The 23,049-nt window shown below is 36.2% G+C and overlaps 2 protein-coding genes across 2 annotated transcripts; both read left to right on the plus strand.

The window, feature by feature from the left end:
- Positions 1-353: 353 nt before the first annotated feature.
- Positions 354-15,751, plus strand: LOC129927139 (fucolectin-6-like). The gene is made up of 3 exons (XM_056034371.1): positions 354-926; positions 13,793-13,999; positions 15,442-15,751. The coding sequence occupies exons 1-3, from the start codon at positions 661-663 to the stop codon at positions 15,749-15,751; spliced, it is 783 nt and encodes a 260-aa protein (XP_055890346.1). The 5' UTR covers positions 354-660.
- Positions 15,752-19,215: 3,464 nt separating this feature from the next.
- On the plus strand, positions 19,216-22,979 carry LOC129927401 (fucolectin-6-like). Its single transcript, XM_056036327.1, has 3 exons — positions 19,216-20,395; positions 22,147-22,353; positions 22,491-22,979. Exons 1-3 carry the CDS (start codon positions 20,139-20,141, stop codon positions 22,801-22,803), a joined length of 777 nt encoding a protein of 258 aa, XP_055892302.1. The 5' UTR covers positions 19,216-20,138; the 3' UTR covers positions 22,804-22,979.
- Positions 22,980-23,049: the final 70 nt, after the last annotated feature.

The following is a 23,049-nucleotide window of genomic DNA, read 5'->3' on the forward strand; positions in this document are numbered from 1 at the left end:
TCGGACACCCATTTGGGGCTAGGGGGCCCGGGGGGATTTTAAAATTCTCCCCCCTCCCCCCCCCTTAGTTACGCCACTGCCTACGGGATTATTACGTCATACTGGTGAACTACTGGAAAGCAGTACTGTTACTGTAGTAGTCTTCTGTTGTTAGCGGTAGCAAGGTCTCCGTTAACAGTGATTAACGTTTTAAAAAGTTATATCTGTCGAAGTCACGTGGTATTTATTAGTTTAGATTTAGAGATTAGATCTCTGTTTGTCGTTTATTCTGCTGGATGGTAGAATCGAGCCCTAGGTTCTGGTATTCTAGATAACTTTTTGTTCTCTTAGATACGAAATATGCGTGTCTACATCCTGCATTGATTTCTTCTAAATGTTTAAATAACGAATGGCTGCCTGGTGTTGTGGTAAGCGATTTGGACTGTCGTTCAATAGTCTCGATTTGTCCTGGGTTTGAACACTGCCAGCCGTCATCCCCAGCAATCTCGTTGGAGGTTTGGTTTAGGATGTAAAAAAAAAACTCTGAAGAAATATCCGAAACTTGTAAAACAACGAACACTTTAAAGCATTATTTTATAAAACAATATCATATATTGAGATGCGATAAAACAGTTGTAACTATTATCATCTTGATATTTTCAAGGACAGCTCTTAACGAGAATGGTTACAATGACCGCATACTTCATCAGCATTACACTGATGATCCTGAACGAAGACACTGTTGGACTTTACAATGCGGCCAGGTTTAAACCTGCCCTACAGAGCAGTGACTACCGAACTTACTACGCCTACTTAGGAGCGGATGGGAACTACGACTCTGACGGACTTCAAGGTCATTGTCAACACACTGGTGAGCAATGGAGCCCTTGGTGGATGGTGGACTTGTGTGGTCAGTTTTTAATAGAGAAAATACAGCTAACAAACAGGTAGGATTATTTTTAAATTGTTGAAAACACATGTATATAAAGAGAGAAAAAGCGAGAGGGAGTAATGTTTTTCTGCATTATATATCTATAATATTAAGCACAAAATAAGTCGTATGTATGTATGTATGTGTGAATGTATTTATGAATGTATGTCTTTATGTTCCGAATAGAAATCAAAACAGTTTGACCAATCTTGATAAAACTTGGCATAAATGTTATTTTGGGTACTAACAGGTATAGATAGTGACATATGTAAACTAGCCCTAAAGCTTTCTAAAGACCCTATAAAAAAGTATTACAATTTCATAGCTGTAGGTCATATGTATGTTTGTATGTATGTATCACTGGCGGATCCAGGGGGGGGGGGGGACGACATTTTGTATAGAATTCACACAATTTGTATACAAATTTAATACTTATGTTAATAATATATACTAGTTTTTTATATTTCTACCTATTTTTACATTATTTCGCCCCCCCCCTCTAGTATTTTGGCCGATTTGGTGGGGTCGGGAGGTGGCGATGGCATCATAAACTTTCGAGGGGGGGGGGCGGTCCAATTTATTTTAGAAGTCACAGCTTGCTAACAGAATCAATTGAATATCTATATGATTAAAACTTGTTATTGGTATTTTAACCGATCTATATATTATGTCGTTCCCTTGTTGGCCGAATGGGAAAGGGGGGGGGGGGGCAAATACCTCTACTACCCTTCCAACCTAAACCCTTTGAGTAAGGGGGTGGGGCGGTCCTACTTTTATAGGGAAATCTTAGTCATAGAGCAATTGCATGTACCTGATTATTTGGAGCTCTTGTTGTCAGGTTCTTGATGTGTTGATGTGTTGTCATTTTAGCAGTGTTTACAGAACGCCTGAATAAATAAGACGAAAAGTATATATGTACTAATGTGTATTTGTATATCAGCTTTATATATAGACTGTGGCGCTTTTGGTAGGATACACGTCTCAGGCCGCCTCCGAGTTTATGCAATTTGTAATCTTATCAAAAGGTAAATATATAAAGGCTTAAATTTTTTTCTGAACTCCACAGACAAGATATATCTGGTAAAATTGCTTTTCGCTTGAGAAACTTTGATATTGACATCTTTCAGCAAGATCCAAGACAACTTGCCAACTTTCCAAACATAACTGGCCAAGTCTGCTACCATCAAACTGATCCACTGGGTCCTGGCACTTTTAACTTTACGTGTAGGGCTCCAATTACTGGCAGATACGTACGTTTGATAATGAGGTCAGTAGTAAATAATAAAACTCACCCTTTCGCACATATACACATAATTATATAATACATTGAATGGGCGTAGCCAAGATTGTTTTTCGGGGGGGGGAGGGGTTGGGGGGATTTTTTTCTCCACCCCTCGCATAAATAAATAAATAAATAAATAAATAAATATATATATATATATATATATATATATATATATATATATATATATATATATATGTGTGTGTGTGTGTGAGAGAGTATGTATGTGTATGTGCGTGTACATAATTAATCTTTATTACATTCTGACCCTTCAGCGGTGTAAGCTCCCATAGCACGGGGCAGAGCCCCGCCGCCAAGCACTATTTCCGGTATTGAACGCCAAGAAAATGCATGTTCTGAGGTATCCATAGCGCATTATCCTGCTATTACAAGTTTTATTTCAAAACCTTATGTGCTATTCTTACTGACTTAGATTCTCCCTCGTCGTTCGGCGCATTGAACTGCAAGCTGCTTCCACAAAAATCTGTCACTGGCAATGTCTGAAGCCTCTTCCTACCTGCTCTGAGGACCTCGAGGAAAGTGTGGCGTCAAGTTGTACTAGGATGTCCCTGTTTGCACTTTTCTCGTAACGACCTCGATGTCATCGTAACTTTTATTATGCGTAATTCATTTGTCGGAGAACATGTCCCGCAAACGTCATGCGACGCTCTGTCACAACCTTACAAAAGGGTCGACTCCTAGTTCGGCATAGTATATCTTTGATTGAGACCCTATCTCTATAACTCTAAAACTCCGTCTTAGCCATCTTTGTTGAGCCACATTTAGTCCCTAAGTCCACCCAACTCCAATGGGTACCTGACTTTAGTTAAGGAAAGTAAAGTCGATTGGTCGTTGTTCTGTCCACATAACACCCTGCCCGTTAACCTTTGGCCAAAAAAAACAACACATGATCTTAATATCATCTGCCCTATAGATCACAAGATATGAAAGGGGTACTATAGTACTATCCGCACCCTTTTATGCCCGGCATGTGCAAAGCGTGACTGGCTGCAAACTACCAGCACATAAAGATAATCATCGTTACTATCTTTTTTTCTCGAGGTTAAGAAATCTTTCCCAATGTACATTTCTCAACCACACAGCTAACTATAGGAGGTATAAAGACCCACCAGTATATCCATGATTTCCGTTAGGCTATAAGGTTATAAGTAAAAAAAAAATTTTTTTTAAATCCGCACCTTTGTTTACCCAGCACAGCTGCCATTCTTTTGGGTAAACTTGCATAACCCGCGGGTTACATGTGGAAACATACGGTAGGCAAAACTTGCACGTTTAATAGAATGTGAAGTGAACATACAACAATATATGAGTGTTGACATTCTGCTTTTCAGAAATGAGCTACAATATTTACACATATGTGAAATGGAAGTACTAGTCAGTCGTTGTAACGGAGAGGAACTGAACTTTCATCATGTATTGGATACTAAACTGACTGGCACACCTTTTGATACGATAAACGTTGATGGACAAATGGTCTGTGCGCAGAACTGTCTACTTCGTAGGTCATCTGACTACTGTACTGCTTTCAACTGGGTCACATCCACAAATTCATGTCAGCTTTTCAGTGTCAACCCGTTCCTTGACCTCTCTGCAAACCTGACCTCCGCTCCAGGAACATATTTCAACATTCAAAGTAATTGAATTCTTAAAAATATTTGATATTTGATTATTTTAATATAAAGCAACTAATTGTAATGTGCAGACAAGAATACATTAATTTAATATGTTACAAACATTACTGTAAATTATCCAACTTTATATAATTTACCATAATTTATTTGTAATTGAAATTCTATTCTAACTAGTTTATCTAATTCGTGAAATTATTTTACACTATAAGTGAAATAGCGTAACGTCTTTTTCGTTGTAATAAACTTGACATATACATAACATATAGGGAACATATTAAACTAATGTTATTTTTATAACATGTTAAATTTTTTGGAGGGGGGGGGGATATTGTTCTATGTGTTATTGAATGATCATCTATTAATTAAATGGAATGTAGCATATGTAAACTTAGTAATGTGCATTTGTTTATAGGATTCTAATCTATATATTTTATGCTTTTAAATATATTTATTGAAGATAAAGATATACATAATACAAAAATAAACGAAGAAATAAACAAAAACAAAAAATTGTAAATAATTAATAATACTAAATATATTAAAAAATATAATTTTTTTTCGATGTCATGGTATTTTACATATCCACTTTGATCACTAAAGGTCACTAAAGGCTACAACAAAAGTTATATTACAGGATATATTTCGACTCTTTGTACCATATAATAATTTATGCAAAAAAGCATGTGATATACTGCTGTTAGTGCATTTTATTATTCTGTTTGTTTGATATATATATATTTCACGTCTTTGGCTGCAGTAGACCCAACAGAGGCTGGTTTGATGAGAACAATACCGCAATTCAAGAACTGATAAAGAATAAGCACAAATACTATCGCTCTGTTCTTGCGAACCCTAATGACAACGCAGCCAGATCTCTCAATAAAGCTTCTTGTCACACTCTGCAGTCAAAGGTCAGGGAACTAAAAAATAATTGGTGGCTTGACCTGTCCGTAAACGTGCAGAGACATGCTAAAACTGGTGACACACGTTCTTTCTGTGAGTCTCTCCGATGTGCCTATGGCCCAGCTTACCAGACTGCAGCTCGCTAAGATCCTCCGATGGCTCTACCCTATTAACTAGCAAGGCGGACATACTAAATCTCTGGACAGAACACTACAGCCTGCTATTTGGTGACAAAAGGCACGTATCGCAGAACCGATGGCAAAAGTCACCTAGAAAATTATGAGAGAGGATCTCGACGACTCACCGACATTTGAGGAAGTTAAAACAGCAATTCATAAACTCAAAAACACAAAGCACCTGACTCAGATGATTCTTCCGGCTGAAATATATAAAATGAGTGGTGTCGCCCTAATCGACAGGTTAAAAGACTTGTTCGCTCTAAGCTGGGAGAAGTGTGTGGTCCCGCCTGAACTTCGAGACTCCGTAATCATATTCCTATACAAAAAGGGTGACAGTCTAATTGCTCCAACTATCGAGGCATTACACTTCTGTCAGTAGCAGGAACGATCTTCGCATGAGTCTTTCTAGGTCGACTAACCCACTCTTTAGCGGAGGATGTGTTATCTGAGAGCCAATGTGGCTTCAGAGCCGGTAGAGGTACACGTGATATGATATTTGTTCGGCGATGATAACCAGAAAAATGCAAAGAGCTGAACCTATACGCTGCCTTTGTGGACCACACCAAGGCTTTCGACACGATCAGTCGCGAAGGTTTGTGGAGGATTTTGGCCAGGTTTGGATTAAACTTTGGATGCCCACCTACGTTCCTAGCCCTCTGAGTGGGGGTGGCGGTCCTATTTTTATGGAAAAATAATAGTTTGTGAACAAAATGAGTTGACTATGTATATAGCATAAGCTACTTTTTGATTTGTGAACCCATTTGTATGTTACAACGCGTCGCACTCTAATCACAAATTTTATCATTTGTAAATAAAAATGAAATAGGGTTGTACCAGGTGGCAGGGGCGAAACATGTAATCGCCCTCCACCCTTCGGACCAACCAATACTTTTTCTTGCCAGTACTCTTATTCATTTAAGAGTTTTCACTCTACCGCGTCCCTCCCCTTTCCAGACAAAAACATGACGTTTCGAAACAGAATAGTCAAATATGGCAACAGAGTTTATGTAACTGCACATGAATTTATCATTATTATTTTAAGAAAGACTTTGTGTAGGAAAATTTAGAATTCATGAGAAATTTTTCAGTAAAATAGTAACAATTGAGATGAGATCTGAACCCGAATATTTGTTTTCCTAGTTGCCTTTTCCCAACCTTTACTCAATCGGATATTTTTTCTATTGTTGTTAAATAAAATTGGACTATAAACTCACAATTTATGCTTTGACCTTTAAGTTCGAATGCCGGTGAAAACTGGGATTTCACCACATGTATTTTGAGCATTGCCCCAGTCTCCCAGCACTCAGTTGCATTAAAAAAAGCATTAAGACCAATCTGTTGAAAACTTAACAGCATTTTATTTCACTTTTTAACTATCCTGTTTATGTGTGTTATCATACACCTATAATGAGCCTACATTATGTTTGTTAACAGCGTTTTATACATTAAATTATGATCATCTAGCTCTATTATTAAATCAAGTAGAAACTAATTAATTTATATAGCCCTTAGTTTGAAAAGGTAATTTAAAAGACCTTCATCCAGCTTAGAGAGTCTCAATTAATTTCTCATTATCATTGGATTAGTCTTACACGTGGTTAAGAGCCATTGATTGAACTGATTAAAAAAAAAACATGCTGCCTATAAAAGATGTTGCAAAGTTTGTGAGAAATGACTTCAATTCATTCGTACATTCAGGTAAGAATTTCATTCATATACTTTATTATTGTTTATAACGTATTTATGTTTAGTTATATAAAATAATCAGAATATTTATAAATTCCTTCGTCTTCAATAACGGCTTTCCTTTACGTCTCAAATGTGTGTCTCGCAACCTTTGTGCAAGCTCTCTAACTGCCTCTTTCAGAGGCCAACTTAAGTAAGCTCGGGATGCGGGAAAATGTGCAGGTCACAACTTCGTTTGCGTAGTCATGTGAGACATTGCACTCATTCCTAATCTTCGGAATCGAAGACATTGTCATTATTTTTAAATCCATCACTAGTGATAACCCTAATCGTATAACTATAGTTCCCCTTTCAGACCTTATGGTCTATAGTGCAGATGATGTAGAGGTCATCTGTTTCTTTGGCCTACGGTTAACGAGAGTGTTATGTAGCCAGCACAACGACCTAACACCTTTACTTTTCCCCAACTAAAGTCAGGTACCCATTAAAGCTCGGTAAACTCAGAGGTGCCCATAGATCTCGAAATTAAATATCCCAGGATTTGAACCCGGTATCTCCTGTTCGGAATCAAAGCGCTTTACCGCTCAACCACCGCGCCCCTCGTATAACTATAAGCTATATATATATATATTGTTACGTATTTCTGAATCTTCTGGCTAGATGTATTAGTTGGCACATAAATAAAAAGAACTTGACGACTAAACTTTCAGTTTCATATAACTTTAATGACTATTAACTCTAACAATTCGTTACTTGAACATGTAGCGTAGAAGACTGTACAATATCTGTCAGTTTACAGTTAGCTATACTTCGTTGCAATACATCTCTTCACTTCGTTGCAATTCATCTCTTCTCAACTTTCCTCGAGCCGTATTACACAGAACAGACCAACGACACACTTCCCAGTGTCGCTCCAGGTCTCCTAAAGCTGAACCAAGTCGTACTCAAGTCTACCGAATCAGAGCCGCACACGTCTTACATCGACTGTATCGACTGTAACGGCTCAAGTCCACTGTAGTTCGCTGTATAGACTTTAACGACAGTAGTCCACTCCAGTTAACTCTACCCTAGTTAACTTGCATCGAGTCGTACACATTTATCTTCCACACAGCCGCACACGTCTTACACCGTCTGTATCGACTGTAACGGCTCACTCACGACTCCATACGACTGACTTTCACATTAACTCTCTGGCTTATATAGAGTCCCTAATCGCTTGTCCAAAGTTGCACAAACACGGCTAGTATCCTCTGAAATAACACGTGAGGAAACGTCACATCCTGTCTTTATTTATACACGTAGATTCCAGAAAACACTCGATGCAGTGTCATCAAGTCGGGGTCACACGTAGTGACCTTTATCTGTCACTGTTCATTAGTAACTGTCCCCCTACTTAGATCTGTTCGTCCCCTGGAACAACACGTGTGGACACGTCACATCCTGTCTTTGTTTGTACATGTAGATTCCAGGGAACACTAGCTGCTGTGTCATCTCGCCGGGGTGATACGTTGACCTCTACCTATCACTGTTCATTTGTAACACTATGAAGAACTTTTTTTATATAACACTGTATTGCCTTCGGTCTGCGCAGAGTATTTTTAAAGTGATAATTGGCTCGCGCAGGCCACTACCCCTATTTACATTACGTCCACAGTGGCACAGAAGTCTGATACCGCTAGTCCGCTGTATAATTATTATTAAATGTTAGTCTAACAAAGGTCTGACTCTCATGTTTACGATTACACTAGAGATCTAAAACTGGCTCTTTATTTAAACAAGTAGAAGTGTATCAGGCAATGTTATTTCAAACAGTAACTGTAACATTTTAAAACTAGAAAAAAAAGTTACCCTTTCAGACCTGGTGGTCTATTGGGCAGATGATGTAAAGGTCATCTGATTCTGTGTGCTACTGTTAACGAGCGTTTCATGTGGCCAGCACAACGACCAACCGGCTTTACTTTTCCCCAACTAATTTCAGGTACCCATTAGAGCTGGGTGGACTCAGAGGCGACCAAAGATCCCGAAATTTAAAATACCAGTCTTCACCAGAGTTCGAACCCGGGACCCCCGGTTCGGAAGCCAAGCGCTTTACCGCTCAGCCGCGGAGCCTCCATGTTTAAATCTAGCTAATTTATTATTGGACTATCGCTAAATAAATGTGTTTCCAGTCCCTGTAGAAAATATTCCTAAACAGAAACATTTCATTAGTCAAATATATCAGGCAATGTTTCAATGTTTTCTACTTTTGTTAACAAAAATGTTTTGACTCCCAGAAGTGAAAAATGTAAGCCAAATAGAGATTCTAAAGCTATGGGAGAACATTACATGATATGCTGCGTACGATGAAGTTTGCCTGTCTGAAGTTGCTACCCAGTGTATAAAGATATTCTAATGTTGAACGTGATGTTTTGACCATAGCAGGTCTTTTAAAAAGATGAATCGATTTTTTATCTGGAGTTGGGCTTAATCTTCAAATAGTTCATTAAGCTTCTGGTATTTCATTAATACAAACTTTAGTAAACATAGGATAATCGGATTTATAAAATACTCGCAAAACAGCAACATTTGTCGTGATTTATGTTACATGTTAACAAAATTGTGCTGGATGATATTTGCATTATTTTGTGATTTTGACTATTGTATAAATAATGATGAAAATATAAATCTAATATTTTGTCTATAACAAGCACGATGAAGATGTGTGTCATTATATGACAGTGGACAACTTTTTAGAGATATTATCTTTTTTCAAAACCAATATTCTTTGTGTAACATTGTTAAGCAGAGCTTTTTTTTTTTGCTATTTATTGGATAATGGCTCATAACTAATTAAAAATTATTCTCCTCTTGTGATTCTGTTGGATCTATGCACATAATTATGGTAGAGCTTATATATTGGTGACCATTATGATTTCTTTGAAGTGTAATTTAAAAAAAAAATAATTGCTCGTGTTACAGTAATTTGACTTTCTATTTAAGTTCTAATTCGCTGAAGAGGGTGAATCTTGAAAGATGGTGTTCAAGAATATAATATATATATATTACGTACTTCTCTTTTTCTGGCAAAATGTACTTGTAGACACACAAATAAATGCATTGCAAAGAACTTGACAACTCAACTTACAGCTTCTTATTTTTATTGACTATAACAAGTAGCGTAGAAGACTGTACACTATCTGGTAATTTACAGTTTACTGTACTTCGTTATAATTCATCTCTTCTCAACTTATTCCGTATTCCTCTCTACTCTGCTGTTCCAAGCGGTATTCAACTCTACCGAATCAGAGCCGTACACGTCTTACTTCGGCTGTATCGACTGTAACGGCTCAAGTCCACTGTAGTTCTCTGTATAGACTTGAACGACTCTAGTCCACTGCCGTTAACTCTACCCTAGTTAACTTGCATCGAGTCGTACACATCTCTCTTCTACTGCCTCGCACAGTAGACAACAGTAACGACAACACTACCTATGACTGTCCTTTCACATTAACTCTTTGGTTTATAAAGGATCTCTAATCGCTTCTCCAATATTGCGCTTCTTTCATTAGATACTACCGAAAGGTCTCGCAAGTCGCAGGCTACGTGCAGATGTAAAATGTTAGATCTACTGTTTGCAAAGATAGTTATTTACTTTGACACATGAACATACAAAATATAGTCTATTCATTTCATTATTTAATACAATTAACCTTCAAATTTGTGTTTCAAAAATATTTTCGTTCGCTATAAGCGAATAGCTTTAGCCGTCTTGACATACATTTTTCATTATTCCATTCATAATATTACGAGCAACTTACATGCGCCGCGAAGTGATACAAATGAAATTAACGCCTAAAAGCATAATATCGCGCACATAATAATGGCGTAATATTGAACAAATAAACTACATACATAATACACATATACACATATTACAACTACACATTTGGTTTAATTTTAAGTCTTTTTTTCAAATTACTTCTTTGTTTTGGGTTTAAGTACATTTAGACCTCTTAACACCATAGTTAGGCTACAACAAATACAGAGTAAACACATTTATAGCGTGTGAAACATGATGCCGATAAGAATCGACACGACAAAAATCTAAGGAGACAACTCTATATGGGGATATTAAATATATTAAAATAAAACAGGCCTACTTAATAAGCTTCTTGTGCCCTTTAATTCATTCTTTAACTGATAGATCGAGAATGCTTAGTAAAAGTAGATGTATTTGACCTAATTCAAACGATCTAAACCTAAACAAGGTCTCTTAGCTTTACACGTCTTTACGTCACAGTTTGTTGGATGGAGGTCAAAACGAGTTCAAAGTGTTTAGTCATTGACGAGGCTACTACGGCATTCATATTTCTTAGACTCTAGATCTAGATGTACAATAAATTAAAAATAAAGATTTTTTTTTTTTAACAATCACATCTATACAAAATCATTCTTTGCTTGGGAAAACCATCTACATCACAGTAACCTATCTTATCTTATCTTATCTTATATAATACAGACGTTACTTCAAAAAAGAAGATGATTACGTCCTACGCGTCATGCATTTAGTCATGCATATTAACCAATGACTCAAATTCTGCCAAGTCACTGGTTTTCCTGGCTAGCTCAGGCAACCCATTCCATGCTCTATAAGCACTAGGGAAGAAGGAGTATTTGTACAAATTTGTCCTAGCATATGGGACGAGGAATGTGCCTTTATCTTTGTTTCTTCACAGTATTTTATTAAATTTTGTTTTTGTATTTGAAGATTATGGTTCAGTGTTTTATGTATAATTGCTACTTTACTTTTGAGTCTTCTGTCTTGAAGGCTTTCTAAATTTAGTGATTTTACTAAAGGTGTTACTCTAGTCAAATGTGTATATTCGTTTGTTATGAATCTCACTGCTCTATTTTGTGTCTGTTCCAGTTTCTTAATGTTTTCTTGAGTTGAGGGGTCCCAAACGGAGGATGCATATTCTATTATTGGCCTAACCAAGGTTATAAGATATATAAGATCTAAGTAAGTAAGTAGGCTTATCAGCTATACGTTTCAGAGATTATGTTTTAATATAAATGTACATTTAGATGTACATCTATTGTAATTATTTATAGGCCTATAAATAAATGCTTTGATTTTTAAAAAAAAATAGATTTAGGTCGATTAGCTATTTTAATATTTACAATATTTTGACGTTCACGCATTCGCTAAGCGTATAACAATATTATTTTGTTAAAGCGTTTCTAATACACTATATTACTGACTATTATCATCAGAGTGGGATGAGATCGTGGTAGTACTTGGATAGTCTTTGGCTAATTATCTTATAAAGTACAGACGTCACTTTGAAAGATAAGATAATAACACCCTAGGAGGTAATAACGTTCTATGCCCTCTACTGTTGTTACTGTTTTATCCTTTCCTTCTTAGTAGCAGCTTGGTGTGCGCATAGGCGTTGACAGAATGCATGGCGGTCTCGTCGTGTGGTAGGCGATGTGGACTGCTGTTCAACTGTCTCAATGGTCCCGGGTTCTTCTTATCTTATCTTATATAATACAGACGTTACTTCAAAAAAGAAGATGATTACGTCCTACGCGTCATGCATTTAGTCATGCATATTAACCAATGACTTAAATTATGCAAAGTCACTGGTTTTCCTGGCTAGCTCAGGCAACCCATTCCATGCTCTAATATCACTTGGGAAGAAGGAGTATTTGTACAAATTTGTCCTAGCATATGGGACGAGGGTTATACTTATATATTTGTGTCTTTCTGAGTATTTTATTAAATTTTGTTTTTGTATTTGAAGCTTATGGTTTAGTGTTTTATGCATAATTGCTACTTTACTTTTAAGTCTTCTGTCCTGAAGGCTTTCTAAATTTAGTAATTTAGTAAAGGTGTTACTCTAGTCAAATGTGTATATTCGTTTGTTATGAATCTCACTGCTCTATTTTGTGTCTGTTCCAGTTTCTTAATGTTTTATGGAGTTGAGGGGTCCCAAACAGAGGATGCATATTCTATTATTGAACAACGCCTGTCGCCCCCAGACATTGTTGTAACTATTATCATCTTGATATTTTTAGAAGACAGCTCTTAACTACAATGGTGACAATGACCACATGCTTCATCAACATTCTACTTATGATCGCGATTGTAGTCACCGTTGGACTTTACAACGCGGCCCGGTTTAAACCTGCCGTACAGAGCAGTGACCATAATCTCTACTTCGCATACTTGGGAGTGGATGGAAACTACAACGATGACGGACTTCAAAGCAATTGTCAACACACCGATGCTCAGTGGAACCCCTGGTGGATGGTGGACTTGTGTGGTCAGTTTGTAATAGAGAAAATACAAGTAACAAACAGGTAGGATACTTTTTAAATTGTTTAAAACTACAGAAGAAGTGACAGTGAGTATCTGGCGTGTAACTAGAAAGCTTCGAATAGGAATGGTCGTAATCATTCGCTGGCTACCCACCTAATTTTAATAATTCCCATACACACAAACACACCCATTCATAAAGTTATGTCGTATTTTAAAAAGAATTAAAACATTAATACTCGACTAAGGATGTTTTAGTCTTGTTTTTACTTTTTTTTTTTAGACTTTATTAAAATTTACTGGCCAACTTAACGAGGAAAACAAAGATTAAAGGAAAATGTCATATTAAATTAAATTAAATATTTTTCTCTTCCTCCTTCTCTCAGTCCTTCTCTATCTGGAACATCACCATTTTCGTCCCTTTCACATCGTACACCTTGCCTACATAAGATGTACACTATTTTACATTTCTTCAGCTTTTCAGTTTGATATCGAACTATTTAATAGTCTCTGTGTTGCTTTTTAGCGCCAACTCTTCAAACTATATTCAATGACAACCCAACCTAAAACATACACACTTTTAATAGGCCTTATAAACATTTGATAGTCTCCACACTTCGTAGAACCATCAAAGAACTATTGATTTCATTTCGTTTGTATAACTTTGTACACTTAAACTATTTTGGGAAAAGAAAAGAAAATATGCCTAAAAAATATTCGAAAATCTATATTAGTGCTATTGAATATTTGTATTTCAGCTTTATAGAGACTGCGGACATTTTGGTAGGATTTGTCCGAGGCTGTCTCTGAGTTAATGCACTTTGTAATTATGTTAATAGGTTAATATATGAAAGCTCATTTTTGTTCCCTATTCTACAGGCAAGGTATATATCAAAATCATCAAGTGGCTTTACGTTTGAGAAACTTTGATATTGAAATATTTCAACAAGATCCACGACAACTTGAAAACTTTCCAAATGTAACTGGCCAAGTCTGCTACCATCAGACTGATTCACTGGGTCCTGGCACTTTCAACTTTACGTGTGCTGCTCCAATCACTGGCAGATATGTGCGTCTAATTATAAGGTCAGTAGATAATATTTCTCACACTTTCGCAAATATACAATTAATTATATAATGCAGTGCTTCCCAAAATTTGTTATTCCACAAAACACTTCACAGTTCACACATATTTGGTTAATCAAAAATAATAATAGTTAAACCATATTCCAAATTTAGAATTATTCTTTTATGTATAAAATAATAATAAATACTGACATAAGCATAGGTGTTGTCTTCTTGAAGAGCATAACTTCTAGTCATCAGGCATGATATTGGTAAGTTGAAATCAATTTTCTGGTTTACATTAAGCATTTTTAAATATTTTACTTTGTTTCCACATTATACAAAATCCTTTCTCACTGAAAACACAAGTAAAATAACATTATGGAAAATTGTGTTTTATTTTCAGACAAACTTGACTGAAAACTGTTACTGTTTAATCTTCCCCTATGTTTCAAATTAGAGCCAGTTCAAAGTTCATAGTGATGTTGTTATTTTCTTTTTCTTTCCGTTGCCGAGAAGAGCTGATACTATAAATGTTTCGTCACTGCATTTACATAGACATTTAATCAGGTGTAAGCTAACGACTCAAATAGTTCGTGGAACATCGCTTACATAGTTTACATCGATACATAATTTGGGAAAGACTAATTTGACAGCATTTTTTATATTTTACTAGACCTCAGCCTGTTCACAAGTGATGCCGAGAGAAATGACCTAGTGCTATTTGGCTTTCAAAAACATCTGCACACAGCGCAGATCGTTAGGTCAAAAATGGAAAGCAACTCTGTGCTAGGTCGGTTCTCAAATTTTCAGTCCTGGACTTCGTTTTCTTATTCAAATATTAATTCACTATTTTTTTATTTTCCAGACAGCTATTTTTAATTTGTGTACATTTTACACTCTTATTTGAGCTTGCCTTGTCCTCGACATCACTTGTGGGATACAAAGCACCATTTCTTTTTTGGCAAGGAGTGGGAAAGGGAGATTCAAGAAGAACATTAAGATTAACCTTTTGAAAAGTAGGATAGGGTTAATTTGCCAATTTAACTCTCGCGCTTATGTTTATTATGTTCCCATAGCTACTTGATCCTACAGTGTGTTTGTTAACAGCGCAATATAAGAAAACGTATTAATATTAGTATTAATTATAGAATAACAATTCTAGGTCCACGTTATTGAGTCCTAAATTCTTCACTTATTGCAGGGATTATCAGCCTGTGGGTCGCGACCCTCTTGGGGGACGATTGACGATTTGCCAGGGGTCGCCTAAGACCATCGACAATATGGATTGTTTTAGTCTAATCTTCTGATGCTGTGTGGATGGGGGCGCGACAGAGTGGGGGATTATAAAAAAGGGTCGCCGAGCTTAAAAGGTTGAGAACCGCTGACTTAGTCAAAACTTACATATGAAAAGAGCGTACAATAAACTTAACACAATATGAATATGATATTCTTACTTTCAGAAATGAACGACAATTTTTACATATCTGTGAGCTGGAAGTACTAGTCAGTAGTTGTAGGGTAGCAGAACTGTACTTCAACAAAGTATTAGACACTGAACTGACTGGCACACCATTTGATACGATGGACGCAGGCGACCAAATGGTTTGTGCACAGAACTGTGTACTTCGTAGGTCAACTGATTTCTGTACTGCTTTCAACTGGGTCACATCCACAAATTCATGTCAACTTTTCAGTGTCAACCCGTACCTTGACCTCTCAACCAACGTGACCTACGCCCCAGGAACATATTTCAATATTCAAAGTAATTGAATCATTCAAAATATTTTGTATTTTAAATATTTGAATATAAATCAAGTAACTATAATGTGCAAGCTTGCATAATTAAGTAGTTTTAGATTTTTTCAAACATATTAGAAACATTACTGTAAACTATTCAGCTCAACAGTATTTTCCATAATTTGTTTGTATTTGAAATTCTATACTTCCTAGTTTATCTCATTCCTGACTTTATTTTACACTGTAAGTGAAATAGCGTGACGTCTTTTTCGTTGTAATAGACGTAGCATAGACATAGGGATATAGTTCAAAGTAAACCTCTCCAAACGGATGTTATTGAATGATCATCTAATGGATGGGTTTGTAATGGGGCAAATCATTTTTCAAGTCCTAAAAGATTAACCCTTTTCCCGTTTAATGTCTAAGTGTCAATTATGTGGTATAGTTAGTCTCTGCTTGTATAATAACAAATAATACGTATGGCCTGTTGTTTCAATATATATATTCGACTAGTATACTTAGTAGTTTTTGTGTTTCTTTCTTGTTAAAAAAGTATTTGGTTTTATATTTTACTTGTTTATATTTTGCTATATCCAATTTAAAATTAAGAGTTTAGAGAGCAGTTCTTTAACACATAAGGATTTCTAATTCATTTGTTTATCAAGTTGAGAGTTAACCGTGACAAAGAGAGATAATACAATTTTACAAAATCGCTGATAACTAATCCCATGTCTGTCCTCTTTCTTCATTTGTCCGTCGCTCTTTGTCTCTATCAGTCTCGACTATGTCACGACTATGTCACTATTATGTCACGATATGATTCTCTCATCACAAGCTTCATTTGTGTACTGATTTTTAAACAAAAACTTCCCGCACAGAAGTTATCATTGCTTCGAGTTACAGCCGTGCTACTACTTCAGTGAATGGAATTACTGCCCTTGTTTTTTTCTATTACCTTATAGTCCTACACCATTTCACACTTTATGCAAGGTCAAAGGTGGAAGGGTATGGAAAGGAATGCAAAGACAAAGTTACAAGCTTTAAAAAAAATAATTCATTACATTTTATCTCAAGCTAAAATTTCGCACAGGTGGGGGGGGGGGGGGCGGGAAGAGTTAATTGGATAAAGCCTGCGAACTTTGTGGGTTTAATCTTTCTACAGACGTTCTCATTTTGTCAGTGAGAAATTAAAATGATTTTTTAACATAATAACATCAACTGGACTCCAACGATGTCGATGACATAGGCGATGACCTCAACTTCTAAGCTGGCACACCAGTCCATTATTGATCGAAACTGTCATCAACAACCCTGAACCATATAAAAAATAAAGCACAAAACGCAAGCGTCTAAGTTTATCTAAAAAAATACAAATCGATTCAATCTAGAAAATAAACATAGAGATATACACGTCTACTCACCTTAAACAGTGGTCAAACAGTCCTACAATTTAGAATAAGACCAAAGAAGTAAAACCAAGGCTGTCCAGTGATCTAACAATCAAGGCTACTTCTAGAGCAAACGTAAACTTCTCACACACTTGCCTAACACAACTGCCCAATTGTAGCAATATAGAAGACGAATGGGAAGCCAGCGAAAACGCAAATACAATTATGACATAATACAAAAGTCCGGCGCGCTTTGTTTTGTACATGCTAACAAAATAACCTAATACTAGTCGACCCACGGCGTAGCATACGCCGCTATTTTGCAGGGCCGGCCTTAGGGCACTGCAACTTATACGACCTCAAAGCTCCCCGCACTGTCATAGGACCAGCTCTAATTCTAGATGTAAAAATTATTAAAATAAACATTTTTATAACTTATAAGAGATTTCCCGCGATCTTCTGATTTACCAGGCGCTCCTGAAAATTTCTATATATTGCAAAATATACGAAAAAGTCCTGTAAATCGAAAGAATTTATTAATATATATTCTTTTGAAAACTCATACAAATCTAAAATATATAGACAAAAATTATCATTTGGTGTGTCATTCAATATGCAAAACGCCAATCCTACGCGCGATAAAAAAAAAACGGCATTATGCAATACCCGAAATTGTGTAATTTGGTGAAAGAAGCTTCTCGCGCCTCAAACTTGAGGTCAATTCTCGTAGATAGATTGAAACATTTGGTAATTCTTGCTATTGAGCGTGATCTATGTAAGAAAACAGAATTATTATGATATACTGTATGACTTCGCTACACGCAAGGCTCGTAAAGTAATTCAGTACGTAGTAAAGAATGAATGAAATAAAAAGACGTATTTATTTTCTAATACAAATTCTTAATTTTCACTTATTATCCATATCACTAAAGTTACTTAGGGTAACTCCAGTCCGACTTGCAGAAATAAGAGTCATCTTTCCATGACTTCTTGGTCACATAGGTTAAGTCCGGCCCTGCTATTTAGTGACGGGTGAATAATACTTGTTCCCCACCCCCCAACCGTCTTTTTTTCGCCATTAAAGTTGGGTAACTCTAGTCCGACTTGCAGACATAAAAGATTGATCTTTCCTTTACTTCTTTCTCGTCCAAACTGTTTATGGAAGAAGAGAATTATATATATAGATAGATATATATAGAAAGATATAATCTTTAATCTAATTTTGCGACACCATCTCAGAAGATCAGGTGAAAGTCACTTAACAAGTTTGACATGTTGGACATTTTCCCGATAAACTAAACAATGTCAAGGAACCTAACCCTAACCCTAACCCTAACACTAACCCTAGCCCTAACCCTAACACTAACACTAAATTGTACTTCAATGTTGACAATTAAATAATATCTACAAACGGGAGATCGTAGACAAAATGTTTTCTGTAGAGCTAAAAATTGTACACAAATGATCATAGGATTAAAAAAAAAAAAACCTAGCATAGCAACACTTCCTGTATTTTGTGGACCGGATACACCTAAAAAGCTTGGCTTCCATGGATGAAAATCTCCAATGCAGGGGCGTAGCTAGGAATTTTCCATCATTTGGGGCCACAGTGGGGCTTCACTCTTTGGGGGCCCCTGGCTTTTGCGTATTATTTAATATTTAATGTAAAAAACAATCATTCCGTGTGTGTGTGTAGATTTTCTAATATTCCCCCCCTCCTCCCCCCACCTTAACTACGCCACTACTCCAATGGGGAATACCTAATCAACAAAATCTTGTGTTTGTTAACGTATCGGTATGTTCGATCCGGTAAAACTTTCTACTTTCTTTAAGATGTAAAATACATTATGAGAAAAAAAAAAGTTCCATTTTGGTAGAAAGATGTTTCGCTCTACTGAACTTTAAGAAAATGGTAAGTCATGTGGCCAGCACAACGACCAACCGTCTTTACTTTCTCCAACTTGAGTCAGGCACCCATTAGAGTTGGGTGGGCTCAGAAACTTCGTAAAAATCCCGAAATTCGAAATACCAGTATTCAACGAGATTCGAACTCAGAACCCAAGGTTCGGAAGCAAAGCGCTTAACCACTTAGCCACTATCAGAAGTTTCTCGAGCATAGAGCGATATTGAACAATAAAAAGTAATAAACAATGCTAGTTTGTTAAAGCAATCGTAGGCTAATGCATCAAGAATGTAAAACAACAATCACAAACGTATTTATTGTCGTGATGCCGGCATTTCATGTAACAATACAAAGGTCGACAATGCAATACAATTTTTACATTTTCCTTTCTATGTTGTTCAGTGGTCTGCATCTGTTTCTTTCGCTTCATTAAAAAAACAACAACACAAATTTGTTTTAAAATTTCTTTTGCTGAGATATTGTTACTCGAAAACACAACTACTTTAAGACTGCTTTTGTAACCATCAAGCGAAATCAATAGCTTTTGTTATGAATATATTGGAGGTCGATGGTCCTCAGGATTTAGCTAGTTATGCCATTTTTTGTCTTGCGGATGAATGTCTTCTCTTTGCGACCTTCTTGTGTGACTAAAGAGGACAATTCTCGATACACAGCTGCGGTCACAGGTTGTCCAAAAAGTATAAAGACAAAATAGTATGTAGATGCCATTCAGAAGTAATGTAATTCATTTGTATTCAAGAATTTATAAATTCGAGTTTTATAATTTCCAACTGCATTTTAACTTCTAGAAAAACTTGATATTGTCATTGTGCTAAGGTAAAAACAGTGAGAACCACTAGTCTGGATGATGCTTAACCAGCGAGAAATCAGGAAGGAATTATTGAGTTGAGTGTTACATTTTGTCAACCATGAGGTGAATGTGTCAGCAAAACTATTTCTCACAAGTCTAATGTTTTATTTATATTCTTACAGAGCCACGACTTTTGAAAGTTTTTAGATATTTTTAACAAATAAAACAATTATTATTTGAAATTTATCCCCACGAGTTTTGTATATTTCAAAATGGCCATTTATTATTGATTTCACCGAAAAGGGAAAGGTAAATCATATGGAAGTATTCCTTTACTATATTTTGATGACCAACACGCTAGTAGCCTCCCCTGAGCTCTTCAATGCTGCTCTGTTTAAACACGCGATACAAAGTTCTACATTTGAAACATTTGACGCTTATAAGGGAGTTGATGGGAACGCTGACGGAGGTCTGTTAAATGACCACTGCCAACACACAGGTCAAGAGCTCATTCCATGGTGGATGGTGGACTTACGTGGTCAGTTTGTGGTTGAAAAAATACAACTAACCAACAGGTAATATTTTTTAAAAGTATTTGTAAATACCATATTGTCTATTTTCTCATCAATAAATTTCTTTTATTTAATAAAACTGTAGAAGCTGAGTGAAATAACAGAAATAAAAAGGATGATTTTTAAAAGAGTTCTTAAATAAGAAAAGTATTAGTATTTTTTTATGTCGTCAATCTCTTTTTTACTTCTGTACTTCTGACCAGCAGGATAGGCTCTACTTTGAGAACAAAAAACGTTAGCAAATTCTAAGTTAGATCTTAATTAGATCTTAAGTTTGGAAATGAAAAAAAAAGCATTGTTTTGATATTTGAATTGTACAACTATCAAGAAAGACTAAAAAAATTTTTTTTTTAATTGAACATTTATTAGTTATTAAGAGAAAACCGGTCGCTCTATAAGTCGTATTAAGGAGATATTGTCTTTAAAAAAAAGTATTTTTAATGTTTTTCTTGTAAAACATCTGAACGCTTTACATAATGAATTAGCATTGGGGCGCCTCCATGTAACTCGGACATTTATTTATAGCATTATTATTTATTTTTTATTATTGCAATCTTGTGGCCCATGACACATAGGTCTGAAAATGATATACCCCCCCCCCTTCTTTTTTCAGAGCAACACATAATACATGGGAAACATGATCGAGGTGCTTCATTAAGATTTAGATCTAGAGCATTTGTGAAATATCCACTGGTCTATGTTTTATGCATGAAATCACGAACACACATTTGAGGCCCAAAGGAAAGCCCTTGCGGGAGACAGGCGCAGAAGCCAAAAACTTAAATAGATTTCCTGCGGACAACAACTTTGCATCAAAATCAGATGTAGAAAAATATGCAGGGCGTAATGGGATTTTCGTGGTAATGTGAAACACTGCTATTGTCCTCAACATTCGGATTCGAATACATTACCATTATTATTATGTTTTATATTGTTACGCTTCTCTCTCTCTCTCTCTCTCCTAATCACTGCTCAACATACAACACGTCTAACACAAGAACTTGACAACAAGAGTTCCTAAATATAGTGGTACTTTAATGAATAGATAATAGCCAATACTAGACAATGGGCAACACCATAAACTGAGACAAATGTTACACTGTACATCACCGTACTAAACTCTACTGTCTCTTAATCTCTTCCTGGACTCGTACGTTTCACTCGAGGACTCCACCAGGACCGACTTCATGGCCGACTAACAGTCCCGGTCTACTCGCTGTCCTGTCTTGAACTGCACTGCCTTACACACTCTGTGTCTCTGGTCCACCTAGGCTTCTGTTCACATGACCATAACACGGGTCATATCTATGTGCAAAGTTCATACCAGTACTGTCCCTTATCCATCGACATATGGCTGCCTGGTCGTGCGGTTTGCGCGCTGGACTGTCATTCGGATTTATCGATGGTCGAGGGTTTTAATCCTGCCCGCTCCCATCCCCCGTCGTCCTGCGGGAGGTTTGGACTAGGAAGTAAACTATCTTCAACTCTGAAGTAACATCCGAAACATGTAAAACATTTTACATACCACGCTAAGCTGTATTGCTGATTTGCTGGCCTGTTTCACATGTGTCAGCTGATCGTACAGTTAACCCTTTCGCGCCTCCAATAGGGCTTCAAGAATATGTTCTTCTGAGCACCTGTCTTTGACTTTACTACTTTACTATATTCTATTTCAACCAGATTTCTGGAAGTTCACGATTTCTCAAGTTTTACAGGTAGATATGTTTTTTTTTTTGTTCTTCCCACTTTTACAGGCAAGATGTTTACATGAATGAACAAATGGCTTTACGTTTGAGAAATTTCTCTATTGAAATCTTTCAAACTGATCCAAGACAACTTGACAGCTTTCCTAAAGTGACTGGTCAAGTCTGCTTCTATCAAACTGATCCACTGGGTCCTAGCACATTCAACTTTACTTGTCCTGTTCCTATTGTAGGCAGATTTGTGCGTATCGTTATGAGGTAATTTTAATTTAATTTAATTTTTTTTTTTTTTTTACAAGTCAAACATTTGGTATTAGAGTCGGCACCCAGTCAGAGCAAATGTGAATAATTATTTATTTTAAAATTGTTTCACAATTAATTAATATTATTCACAGACTTGATGTCAGCGATTATTTACATATTTGTGAAATGGAAGTACTAGCAAGAAATTCCATCCTCGAAGAGAACACCTTTAGAAGAATTCCAAATATGACTCTTACAGGTCTGTCACTAGTCAATTTAAAGGTCAACAATTCGTATTCCTGCTTAAAGGAATGTTTGCAACGTAGGTCAACAAACTATTGCACAGCCACAACATGGATAACATCGACAAGGTCATGTCAACTTTACAGAGTTAACCCTTTCCTGGACCTTGCTGCCGCCGTTACGTCTGAACCAGGAACATATGTTTATATTCAAACCATATAAATTTATTTTTATTATACTTTAAAAAAAATTCAAAATGTTAGCTTTCATGAGTCCGTGTCTTTGGATAACAGGCCTATAAAGAGCCTAGAGATAACTGGTTGTCTTGAGTTGCAGAACTAGAATTACTAATAGAACATTAGTGTTTTAAGAATTGAAAAAAAAGTCTTTGCGTAATAAAATCCACATTACCTTTCTGGAATCTTTTTTTTTATTTTGACCTTCCTCCATTTTGAAAAGTAGGCTATA

The sequence above is a fragment of the Biomphalaria glabrata genome, chromosome 7 (assembly GCF_947242115.1).
Source record: "Biomphalaria glabrata chromosome 7, xgBioGlab47.1, whole genome shotgun sequence".
In the NCBI taxonomy this organism is placed as follows: Eukaryota; Metazoa; Mollusca; class Gastropoda; family Planorbidae; genus Biomphalaria; species Biomphalaria glabrata.